The following is a 13,110-nucleotide window of genomic DNA, read 5'->3' on the forward strand; positions in this document are numbered from 1 at the left end:
TTTAACATATATATTATGTCTTAACCTTAAGTTTAAATTCTGTTTTTTATTCCCTTCATAAATGTTTTTTCCCATATCAATATTTTTTTACTGCCTTATATAAAATTGAATTCTGTGACTTCGCCTTCTTTCTAAATAGAGTCAGATTTTAATCCTATCTGGTATTATGAACATACGAGTTCAAGTTCTTTGATAATTATTTTTTTTAAATTTGTGGTTTTTTTACAGTTAATAATTTGAATATATAACTGTTAATAATTTGAATATATACTAATTTTGGTAGTGTTGTACACAATAAATTGACCTTTTGGTCACTATTTGATTTTTTATAATGATTTGAGTCTAATTGTGATATTTAACAGGTGAAAGCAGTAATGGCATGCCAGAAGAACGAGTAACAGACATGTCTCAGCTGTACCAGATATTCCCCGAGGAAGTTTTAGGTTCGGGACAGTTTGGTATCGTCTATGGAGGAATACATCGGCGAACCAATCGACCTGTTGCTATTAAGGTGAGCTAACAAATAAACTTGTATACAACAAAAAAGTATGTTTGTATGATACACAATAAATAATAATACATAATATGATATAAGAAATGTACATATTATTTACAATTACTATTATTGAATTATTATATTATTTTTAGTTACTTTGACTGTCTAACTAGGTTTGTATATCCCGTTTAACGATAAACAAAAACCCTATCAACATATTCGTCATCTGATAAATTATAAATACATATATATATATATATATATATAAACACCCTTCTTTACACCTGTACATAAAAAGATACCAGTCTCTGACGTTCATATTATATTATATTTAAAACCTCTAAAAATTGGCTGATAATTGATTACACAAATATGTATTATTTATGATTTCTTTTTACATTATAATAATTCACACTAAAAATGGGCTTTTAAATATTCATTTAAATACTCGCAAAGCCAAATTTCATGACTTGTCGGTGGATATCTTAAAAAAAAACATATTAACTATACTAAATAAATACTGATTACTAAATACAAGCTACACTATTTTGTAAGAGTGAAATGGAGGAAAGAAGAATAAAATATTTTAGAATCTAAAGAGAGCCCGGACCCAAAGGGGTGCAAGCGCCCTGTGGGGGTGATGATCGATGACACATAGATGTGCAATGATTTCACCTGAAATATAGAGCAATGACTGCAAGAAGAAACTCATCACTTTCTATTGGATACAATACATTATATTCTGCAAGACTAATAGTATTGCACATGAAACGTCCATCTACATAAGTGCAATGTCCTGCAGTACATTATCTTTATTACACACTTCATTCCCGCCATGGAGACATGAAGAACAAATGGACACGGCCTATAAAGAGACCACAGGGCATGGTAATACCCAGTCCATCCAAATCAGCTCAACGCAGTCACTCAGTTCCAGCATGTAGTCCAAGTGCAGTCAGTTCAACCCTTTACACTTGCGCTCCATAACAAAGTGTAGTAATTTATTGAACATGCAATAAATACGCATCAAACATCAACCTTGTGTCTTCTGTCAATCCCAATTGTGGTAGGAGCTTTAATCCTCAACAACCTAAATCCTACAGCCCCGTTACTCATTGAAAAGGGACGAGAATATACATGTTTATAAATTAATACGAGCATATTATTCTGCCCTCCCTTGTAAGCAAGTGTCTGGGGCTTCGTGCCAACTGAACCTATGGTCGGTCCGATTCTGTTGCTGTATAGTGATGCCGACTACGATAGTAATATGCAGAAACAAATGTAAATTTTCATGTTATGTTTCAGGTAATAGACAAGTTACGCTTCCCCACGAAGCAGGAAGCTCAGCTGAAGAACGAGGTAGCCATCCTACAGAACCTGTCCCATCCCGGAGTGGTGAACCTGGAGCGGATGTTCGAGACTCCGGAGCGGATATTTGTGGTGATGGAGAAGCTGCGCGGAGACATGCTAGAGATGATACTCTCCCACGAGAGGGGTCGCCTTACTGAGAGAATCACTAAGTTTATTATCACTCAGGTAGGAAAGAGTTTTTCTTATTAGATGGGAGTTGCTTGCATTTACTGAAACAGGTAGGTTCTTTGTAGCTGCTCTTAACTATTGTAAGGATCTGATGGGATTATCGACTGTGGCCTATTATGGAACTTCTTCGCATTTAATTGATCAAGAGAAAAACCGCTGAAAACTCATTTGGGAGAAGCTGGACAGACATCAAAAGAATTTCTGATTTAATTGGATATTTTTGTTTTCTTTTCTTTTGTTAATTTCAATAATTTAGTGTCAAAAGACAAAAATAAACTTGCAGTACTCCAAAATAAGGTAATGAAAATAATACTGAGACAATGGAGTGTCAGGAGATCTAAACTGAGATGGTTGGATTGTGTGGAAAAGAACAGAGCCTCCTTGGGCATCAGGAATTGGAGAGGAGAAAAGTTTCCTTCACAAGACCAGAACCCTCAATGGGATCAAATTGTGATCTGAGACGCCGGCAAAGATTTCAAACTCACAGAACAATAACTCAAAACAAAACCTGCACCTGAACATCTGTGAAAATGAATAATAATGATATTTTTTTTTTGTAATGTTTTCTGTAGATTTAGTTTCTCTACTGATATTTCTTGGTGGAATTACATTTGAATTATAATCATAAAAGAACTGTATTTATTTTTGTTCTATTCCATATTTATTTATAATTTTCATCAGTGACTGGGTTTAATCGTGACATAATGTTTTTTATACCATACATAAAATTGTAAATGGATATTCCCCGAGTGGATTCAAAGAAAATTCTTAGTTCAAGTTTGTTATAATTTATCATAAAAATATGTCAAATTTGAAGCCTAACCTGTGACTTTGTTGCTGTTTTTACACAAAAGTTTCATTTTAGATTTCTTTAACTCAATTATCTTTCAGATTCTGGTAGCTTTAAAACATTTGCACAGCAAAAATATAGTTCACTGCGACCTTAAACCTGAGAATGTGCTCCTTTCTTCCGACTCCGATTTCCCGCAAGTGAAACTGTGTGATTTTGGCTTTGCTAGAATTATTGGAGAAAAGTCTTTTAGAAGATCAGTCGTGGGCACCCCAGCATACTTAGGTAAGTTTATACTGAAAATAATCATCAAATTGTCAAACATTGCAAATGAAATGAACAAATTTATCAAAGATGTGTTATCATCAAAATATATATAGAATAAATTTTAAAAGTTACGAGTTTTTTTTATAATTACACATCTAGAAGATCGAAAAATATTAGACTAGTTTGTAAATAATAGTATTTAAATATTCTTATTCAGCTTGTTCTTACGCAATATATAATATGTACGTCGGTGGGCTTCGGCCTGGCTTCCAACCAAGCAAAAAGAGACTGGTAGGAATTAGTTAAGGTTTGTAAATACTTACCAATTTTACAGCTGTTTGTTTAGTGGGCAGATAATGCCTGTACATATAAAACAGATCAAAATATATTTCATATTATTTAAGTTATAGTAAAAATGCTTATCAAACTTTTGGGATAAAATACCTTTGAAGATTATCCTGATTTTATATTAGTTAATAACAGTTATTTAGAATAAGGTATCATATCATGATAATTTATTAAATGATACACGAGGAAGATTACTTGCATGAGATTTATTTTTCATCAAGAATATAGTGGTTAGAATTATGGGCACGCATTCACATGCTGCATTTTAACTGCTTGCAACACCAAGCATAAGGCGCAGACGGGAACTGCCTGACATCGGCATGATTGAGGCACTTCAGATACTACGTGTCCCTCGTTGACTCCAGCTCGTTTAGCGTTTTGCTCTTTCTAAGACTTTCAAATACCCACTTCATATAAATTCGTGTCACGGTTAATTCATTCAATCTTGTACTTAATTTAATTGCTTTTTGTATAATCTTTTATTTATCTAGGATCTATTAATAACCTTAGAACAATGTAAGTGAATCTTTCATTTAATTTTACGCAACCTTACAACAAAACTGCGGTAAGTCAAACCAATATTTCATTCAAACAAAAGAGTTCACTACAGAATAATCAATAATCAAGAACTTTAGAGACTTAATGGAAGGTATTTGGCAGGGAGGCTGGCGGCGTAAAAAAGAGAGCTATTTGTCTCTAGTTCTTTGGTTTATATAATTTTGACAGCGCCCTCTGTGGGCCATTCTTGCATTTCATGCCATGTTCATGCACATGACTCCCTTCCATCCGATAGTGATATAGCTAGGCTGCATGTGACTATAGTCAGTTACAAGACTATAAAGTTGATGACAATCCATCACGGTGTAATTCAAATTTGACCACTTTAGAGGCTCTCTCTAGATCAAAATGTTTTATGTGTTTTCAATAAAATTAAGTTTTTTTTAAAAACATTTATGTAAATCTTACTTTGATTTAACCAAAATAAAATCCATAATTTTACTGAACACATAAAAAATGTTTTAATCTCTCGTCGAAAGTGATAAAATTTGAGTTACGTGGTGATGGATTGCTGTCGACGATAAAGTTTTACATGATTAGGAGGAACGCTTGAAAAAGAAAAGGATCTAATGTTAGAATCGAATTAAAGTGTAAAAACAAAGTCTGTCTCATGGTCTAGTGGTTAGTGAGTGTTTGCCTACCATACAAAAGGTCTAGGTTTTTGGAGCAGGTTGTTAAATACTTGAACTTATTAAGTATTCACATTATTTCATAATATCTTTTTTGATCTAGCTTAATAAAGCATAACTAATTATTTATATATTCATATAAAGATACACATTACAAAAAAATAATAACGTATCCCTAACTCTATCGAGCCAAGAGCCCTGTGTTGAGTTGGGATACAACATAAGGGAGAGTGTAATTAATAATGAATACATAAATAATCAAAATATATTTATTTTCTTGTAGCTCCTGAAGTGTTGCGCAATAAAGGTTACAACAGGTCCCTGGACATGTGGAGTGTGGGGGTAATAGTGTACGTGTCCCTGAGCGGAACTTTCCCCTTCAACGAGGACGAGGACATTAACGAACAAATACAAAATGCCGCCTTTATGTACCCACCTAACCCGTGGAAGGAAATCTCAATAGACGGTAATATTTTCAATACCTCTGAAAATCTTTAAAATTTTGGTGAATAATGCAAGAAAGATTAGTGTTTTTAATTACTGTTTACATTATATTATACATTTTTTATTAATAAAGAAAAAAAAGCCAAAGAAAGGTATTTTGCTCTTAATATTTTATCATTGTTTTTAACGAATACGTTTTTTTAATAATTTTTTTATTCGAGTAAAAAATTTTATAAACGCCTTTACGGACACTTTTTCCACATAGGATCCACTCATATGGATACATATCATAACTTTCTTATTTTTTAGAATATTTCACTTCCGATTGGACCAGGTTTGAAGTAAATTTCATTTTACTAACATTTTGGGAAACTTTTGCTGCTGACTATTTTTTATAGGGACACAATATCTCTTGCCGCATACTTAGTGAGGAATCTAATATGTTTGCTGAAGAATTTCATTCTAATTTAATCTTACATAATTGTGTTACACTTAATTGTACCCCTTTTCACTGTTTTGCAAACATAACATATGATTGTATTATGTATTTACTTTAATGAACTCCGATTTTCAACATTGTACTGAATTACTTCAGTTTCCGCCAACAAGCCACAAAAGGCAGCTCGGTGGGATTTTTATATTTACTAGCAATATTTATTTTTATGTATTTTTTATGTATGTTTATGTATGTACCTGATATCATCTGTACTCATATATTTCAATAATAAAAAAAAAATAAGTTTCATGTAGGCTACAGCCATCTTTTCACTACCAATGTCTTTTGGACTGACAGCTTTAGCCATCATTTCCTAAATGAGAGACACGATTTTGACGGTTATAGCCAGCACAACTGCGGACGTTTCAATTAGTGGAAATCTTTTTACAATAAAATATTAGACCTAATGCAAACATATCTCTAATGCTTATTAAATAATAAATTAATTTTAAGACAAGCACATAAACAAAATATATTATATAACACCCCCCCAGAAGTACACTTTCAAAAGTCTAAATTTGGCGGTTTTGAGTTATGAATTCGGTTTAACTACATTTTTTTTCTCTTAGAAAAACACAATTTTTTTCTCTCAATCTCTCGTCTCTACAATTTTTATGAGCGAGATATACCACAAACTTTAATATCCTTTGGAATCAATTGAGTAAAATATCGAAAAGAATACTGCGGTAATTATGATGCTATAATGTCTTCTCATATTTTAACCGTCGAATGAGCAAATACCACAAAAAATATTGGGCATTATAATGTCAATATACATAAAGTTATACGAGCATTCATAAATTTAAAAAAGTTTTTTTTTGCTCTCTTGCAAAATGGCCGATATAGACATACCACACTGTACTTCTGGGGGTGCGATTTATAAGCAGGTTTCTAGTCACATGTGATTATTTTTGTTTCTAGCTATTGATCTCATCAACAACCTACTACAAGTAAAGCAGCGAAAGAGGTTCACGGTGGACAAGACTCTCCTGCACACGTGGCTCCAGGACTACGACACGTGGAAGGACCTCCGGCAGCTAGAGGGCGCCGTGGGGCACCGCTACGTCACGCACGAGTCCGACGACGGGCGCTGGGCGGCCATGGCAGGCGCACCGCGGCCCTGACGCACGCTCACTCACAGCGCCCCGCTCTTCATACTCAGCCTCTTCCTGACGGACAATAACGCCAACAAGAGCAAGAAAAGCAAAAGCGTAGATCGGATCGGCGACAATACTCCCCCCTACCTCAGCAACAACAGAAAAGACAAGAAATCCCTCAACTTCCACGGCCGTGGGAAAAAATGCAAGAGCGTCGACAGATCCGGCAACTCCGAGGATTGTGATAAGAAATCTCTCGGGTGGAAAAAGGTTCTTGCTAAAGCGTGATTCCCATGCGCAAATAGTTAGGAGATCCAAATGGCACTGTAAACGTATTTTAAGCAGTACACCAATTAGGTTACGTATTTATTTTATAAATTAACAAACAAACAAATAAATTATGCATTAAATGGAGTACAATAATCAAATGCTACTAATGTCGTGTTTATCTACGCATTTATTCAATTCTAATTTCTACTTGACAAGTGATATTTTGAGATTATTTTGCAATTTATTTTCGTGACTAACTTTTTTATTATCAAACCAAAATGCCTATTTGCTTTTAAAGTAAGCATTTTTGAACTTACATTAATAATAAAATGAGGTAGCTCGCAAGAATAAAAATTGTACAAAATATGAGTCATTCACTTCCAAATCCCTCGATAATGGATTTTCAAAAAAACCCAGAAATCACAAAAACTTTTCAATTTATAGGGGGTTTTGGCACACAACGTAATTATTATTTTTGTTTTTTCTTTATTTTAAAGTGATGTTTGAAACAAATTACACAGACAAATTTAAAGTATTATTATTTATCTGCAAAATTAAATTCAAACATATGTAATTTTTTATTATAGAGGGGTTTGGAATTATACGACGCATATGTTTACTATCAAAGCACCATAGATACTTAAAATGCATTATCATCTCAATACATAGTTTCGTTTAACATGAAATAAATCACATAATTTTCCACTCGGCAGAGCAGTAGAAATAATACCTTTTTTATAATACTTATAATGAACAAAACATTAAGTTTTCTTTATCATAAAAAAAAATTGATCAAAATACGGTCTAGTCTTTTAAATTTGTTAGTTCCGATTGTCAAGTACGATCAGCTGAACCTTTACAAGGGATTAATATAAAATAAGTAGATGTAAGCTTGGCCGGAGCCAATTTCGCTAGAATAGTTGTATCCCACAATTTACAATTTTTATAACACATTTTGGATCTAGGAATGAATAAGAACGGCCAATATTAGTACACAGAAACCTCTCCATTAAAATGATATTATTTTAAAAACTACATTTCCATTAAACGTTATTTTCCATATTATATAATATAATATTACGATGCCATGTCAAACCACAGTGCTGATTTAGCACACTTCGTAATCTTAATAGTCTTGGCGTCAGGTCCCAACCGGCCGTAAAAAACAAACCAGGAGGAAGAAGTAATCTTTATAAAGATGATAATAATTTGAACAAAAATACAACTTAATTCTGTACATCTCCTTACGGTTTTAACAAATGTGCCCCTTATTTGCCTAGATTACATATTCCTATTTCTTTAAGTATATTTTTTGATCGTATACATTATGTATTTTGTGAGTTGTTTAATTTTTAATTCTGACATTTTGTCACAGATTGAGAGGTTTCTGCTGAAGATTTCATAATAATTTATTCAAAAAAATAAAAAACGAGTGATACTCAAATCAACAAATTTGGAATATCCAATGACCGGTTTCTTCACTTTCGCGACATCTTTGTAATTGATAACTTTACTTTAAAATTAAATATACGAAAACAGTAAGGATAAATAATTTTAAATGACATAATAGTAATAATTTAGAATTCTTTATTGTTTCTGTTATTGTATAAATATTTTAATTTTATAATAAAGATACCAGTTTTGAAGATATTGCAAAAGCGATGAAACCGGTCACTCGTAATCCCGAATTTGTGGATTTAAGTATCACTCATCTTTTATTTCTATAATAAATTATAATGAACTTCCACCAAGAATTTGGACTAACAAACTTGGTTTGATAATAAATGTGTAGTTTAAATTTACAAATTTGCCATGTTTATACATAAATAGATGCACTGAATTGAATTAATAATGTCGACCTTTAAATAACAATAATTATTAAAATGCTTCCATTTTATTAGTACACGATACAAAATTTATTGTTACAGGTGAAATTCACTTGGAAACAAGCTGCCAAATGATTATTAATTTTATACGGAGTTAACAATATGTGTGTATATTTTCAGAATAGTCATCTTTCACTAGTTGGATAAGCACCATAATAAATATTTACAATTTCAATCTTTCATCTTCATTAAAAATAGTTTTTCTTCAAAGCATGTTCATATTAAATATTAATTATTTAGGATTCCATGTTAATAGTGATTATCAAGATAGAAACTATGTATTTAGTTCAGTTTGAAAGTTACGGTTAAAAATCATTCATTAATGACAGTGATACATTTTTTGGTTTATGTTACTTAACAATACCTAAATTGGCAACTTTGAACATCAACACTCAATCACACATCATCCCTTAGTTTCGTCCCTACATTTTTATTGACTTAATTTGGATAAATTCACAACTCTCAAACTTGCTAAATACATAATTATTTTTATATAATTTACAATTTAAGAACGAATATTTGAAGACACTTTTATTTTTTGCATTTATAAAATGATATCAAATGTATACTATCTACATAATTTGTTTACAATTTATATTACATTTTATAGTTTTAATATAATGCGCTCTTACTGCACTTGTGCTATCACTAAACGCACCATTTTGACATTCACCATTTTGACATTTACACATTCTTAATATTAGTGAAACAAATCTCTTAGCTATATTACTTATCTTACTTAGTGGTTTTATGTATAATTTATGCATTTAAATGTTGATAAAGATTTGGTTTCGGAAATCAGATCTGAACTTAATCCAATGAGGAAGGAAGAACTGAAGCTATTTGATAGATCTTCACATACAAAAAACGTCTTGTAGGGTGAGATAAAGAATAAATCTATATGTGATTCTTAATTTCTTATCACTTCTATATAAACAAAACATTTCTCGTTCCGTGCAATTTTGAGAGAAAAATATTCTCCAATGAATTAATCTATCGACTCCTAAACTAGCTAGTGATGCAGTACTTTCTCCCTCTATTTATAATACTCTTCTACCATGTATTAAATTGTTAGTTTCAAAGTCAATTGATAAAACTATTTATTAGGTACGCATAATTATAAATACTAACAGAATTTTGTAAGCGCTAAACATTTGCCTCTCGATAGCCGGTTGTTTGATCAGAAGTAAGAGTAAAAGAGAGTGTTTGGCAGGGGGTAATATTAAATATATTCATGCCCTTTTGAAAACTGATTTTTTTTCTGTGTTTTTAAAGGTGCGTTCACTACTAATATACTTATGGCATTACTGTGTACAGTAGATACTTATTTTACTATCTAGTTTTCGAAATGATAAAAATATACAGAAATAAATCAATATTCTACACATTTTTATTAACTGTTAACAGTATGTGTTAAAACAGCTGTTTGATGGCCGCCATCTTAAATTTTTCTAACTGTAGTATATTATAATATTATGTTCTTCAGTGAGTATAGATTTTAGCCATTAGCTGCTATTAACTCTTTAAAGAATATAGTTTTTTTAGAAATTTAAACTCTTCTATATTTCTGATCAACAATCGTCTCTCAATTATCATAGGTATATAACTTAAGAATATTTTAAAATAATAACATGACTGTAATAGATGATAGGGTTGTACAGTGAATGTGATTTGTTCTATTTGGCCTGCCATTGCTGATTGTCTTAGGATAAACATATTGTGGGCAGACATATACGGGTAGTGGAAATTTTGCATACAGGTTTTTAGGCTCAAACTTTAGATGCTTTTGTATATTATTTTTTATTTGTATATGTATTAGTTTAGCTTGTTCTATCAGCTATGCTTATTTGGAATTAAAGTAAATCAATAATAAATCTGCTAACATTCCAGTTTTCTCATGATCTTTAATTTTTTTAATAATTTGTATCGGGTACTTTGATTTAATTTAATTAGTTTATTCAGACAGCTGAAACTTAATCTCGAATAACCAAAATAAACTTCTGTCGGGAATATGTTTTTGTAACTAATTCTGTAACTATATATTAAGAAAAGAACAAAGATCTGCCAATAAAATATCCATAGAATATATTGGTTTGCCTTAAAACTTCTGTCAAGGAATATGTTTTTAGACTATGATAAATATGATGAGAACACAATTTTTTTTATGTGGTTTTTCTCAAGCCTGGGTGCTCTGTACTGTAATTTACCACTGCAGTTGGACCTCTTAGCCTGTTGTAGTGGAAAAAAAGTCCTATAAAAGTTGAAAATTGTTCCGTGATTCCGATATATTTATCTCATTTTTGAACATAGCGAATAGAAAATTCTCTTGTTTTCAGACATTAAACTTCAAATTAAAAAATATTTATGCGAACATGGAATAGTCTCTAAAACATATTCTTCAATCATATTTTTTGACAAGAACTTCTGAAAAAATAAATATTTTATTAGTTTATTATTCTTTTTGTAGCACAATTTTATTTTAAAATCACATTCCTTCACAATAAATTATGCTCATTCTAATATATATTATTTTGATTCGGAATGGATTATTGTCACTTTTCACCATACATATATTTTTTTAATCAGCTTGGTCACACTCCATTATAAATCTTGTCTATTTATTATTATTATTTTTCTTGTATATTTCCAAAACTAACATCTTTTTTCAATGTGTCATTGCATTTTTCACATAATTTAGTTACTGTTACTATTGTGCGTTTATTAATTAATTACGCCTTCTTCCACAATACAATATCTTAAGTATGTATTGTATTTTAAATGTAAGTTGGCAACATTCAATACAAAATCTTAATTGTCGTATTGTGCTGTACATAAAATTGCAGGAATAACTTAAGCAAGACAAGCATTTTATTAGATTCTTCATGATCTTAAGACCATGGAACTATTCTATCGTTAAAGCTATTTATCAGTGAAATAAACTAAATTATAAAAAGCTTCCAGAAAGTTCTTTGCATAACGCAAGAATAACTGGTAAAGAACAAACTAATTGAGGGATATAATTAATTAAAGACATATATATATATATATATATGTATATAACATCATTCAGACACATTCTTGCATATGATTAATTATTAGTCAACCACTTACCCAGATTCGGACAAATTTGGTTGTACATGTCAAATTTGTCTATTAAGAAAGGCTCTCCTTTTTATTAGTACACCTTTCCTCTTGTCTATATCTGTTTGATGTTGTTTGTTTTGTGTCAAATAATAAATGTATTTTATTTAGTTTATTGTACTTCAATGTTAGAAATTTTAAAAATGTACTTTGAAATGGTCTAATTATATACAAACTCGGCCTAATTGTGAATGCCTTGTGTTTTAATTGCTGTTAAAACAGTAAAAAATTGACCAACTTCATGATTATGAGGTTATTGAACAAGGTATTGGTTTTTTGAACTAGGCATAATTTTGGTCCATCAGAATATTCTAAAAAAAAATGTTTATTTAAAAAATCTGCTCTAAAAAGAAAGACTATAAAAAGGCATTCCCTAGTAGGTGAAATAATTCAGAAGAATCTCACCTGCATCAATAATAATTTTACAGTTCTATTACTTCACAAAAAATCACCAGATGGAAAAATGGAAGAATTTTGGCCAACAACAGGTTTGCAGGTCTCATAAATACCTAGACGTTCATTTTCTTTTCTAAAATAAAATTTCTCCGCCTCTGTTTAAATATAAATCGAAGTAATTCTATATTTTTTTGACTGTCACATAAAAGTGTATTTTTTTTATGAGGTTTTTAAATGATTGAAAAACTTGACATACACTTGTTAAAAAATATTAGTTAATTTGTATTTTTAGCACCACAACATGCCGAGAGGTCTAATTACAGTGGTGAATTTTAGTACATAACACCCAGGCTTGAGGAAAATTATATTTTCAATTATTTTGATGTCACTGGGAATTGAACCTGGAAATCTAAGCCGCCGAGTTGGATCATGTTGCTGGTTAATTTTTTACAATGATTATAAATTATGTTATTGTATTTGTGTACCTAAATATGACATAGATTAATTAAGAATCTCTGATCAACTTTTTTCCTATAGTTACTGTGTATACCTGTAGTCGAGTATTTTAGTAATAATTTGAATTGCGCTATATTGACCAATGCATAATAGGTGATTTATTTGACTGGCACAATTAATTCCAATGTTTATTAACGTAGTAAAAACATGTTCAGCTAATTTTTGTCTTCCATAATAATATTAAATAACTTTATTTTACCTGTTTTCTTTTTATGATAGATTTTTAAAAATTCATTG

General features: G+C 30.9%; 2 protein-coding genes across 2 annotated transcripts in view; one reads left to right on the forward strand and one right to left on the reverse strand.

Annotated features, from left to right (window-relative positions):
• PKD (serine/threonine-protein kinase D3) overlaps positions 1 to 6,829 on the forward strand; it is a 58,696-nt gene extending 51,867 nt beyond the window's left edge. The window contains exons 11-15 of the mRNA XM_088224724.1: positions 363 to 511; positions 1,802 to 2,032; positions 2,927 to 3,110; positions 4,911 to 5,093; positions 6,489 to 6,829. Coding sequence (XP_088080850.1) covers positions 363 to 511; positions 1,802 to 2,032; positions 2,927 to 3,110; positions 4,911 to 5,093; positions 6,489 to 6,691 — 950 coding nt within the window. The 3' untranslated portion in view covers positions 6,692 to 6,829. The remainder of the gene's footprint in view (positions 1 to 362; positions 512 to 1,801; positions 2,033 to 2,926; positions 3,111 to 4,910; positions 5,094 to 6,488) is intronic.
• LOC148282671 (uncharacterized) overlaps positions 1 to 13,110 on the reverse strand; it is a 117,505-nt gene that overhangs the window by 61,027 nt on the left and 43,368 nt on the right. The window lies entirely within an intron of this gene.

Source organism: Micrasema longulum, unplaced genomic scaffold, assembly GCF_059751315.1.
Source record: "Micrasema longulum isolate JH-2025_06_02 unplaced genomic scaffold, ASM5975131v1 h1tg000306l, whole genome shotgun sequence".
In the NCBI taxonomy this organism is placed as follows: Eukaryota; Metazoa; Arthropoda; class Insecta; order Trichoptera; family Brachycentridae; genus Micrasema; species Micrasema longulum.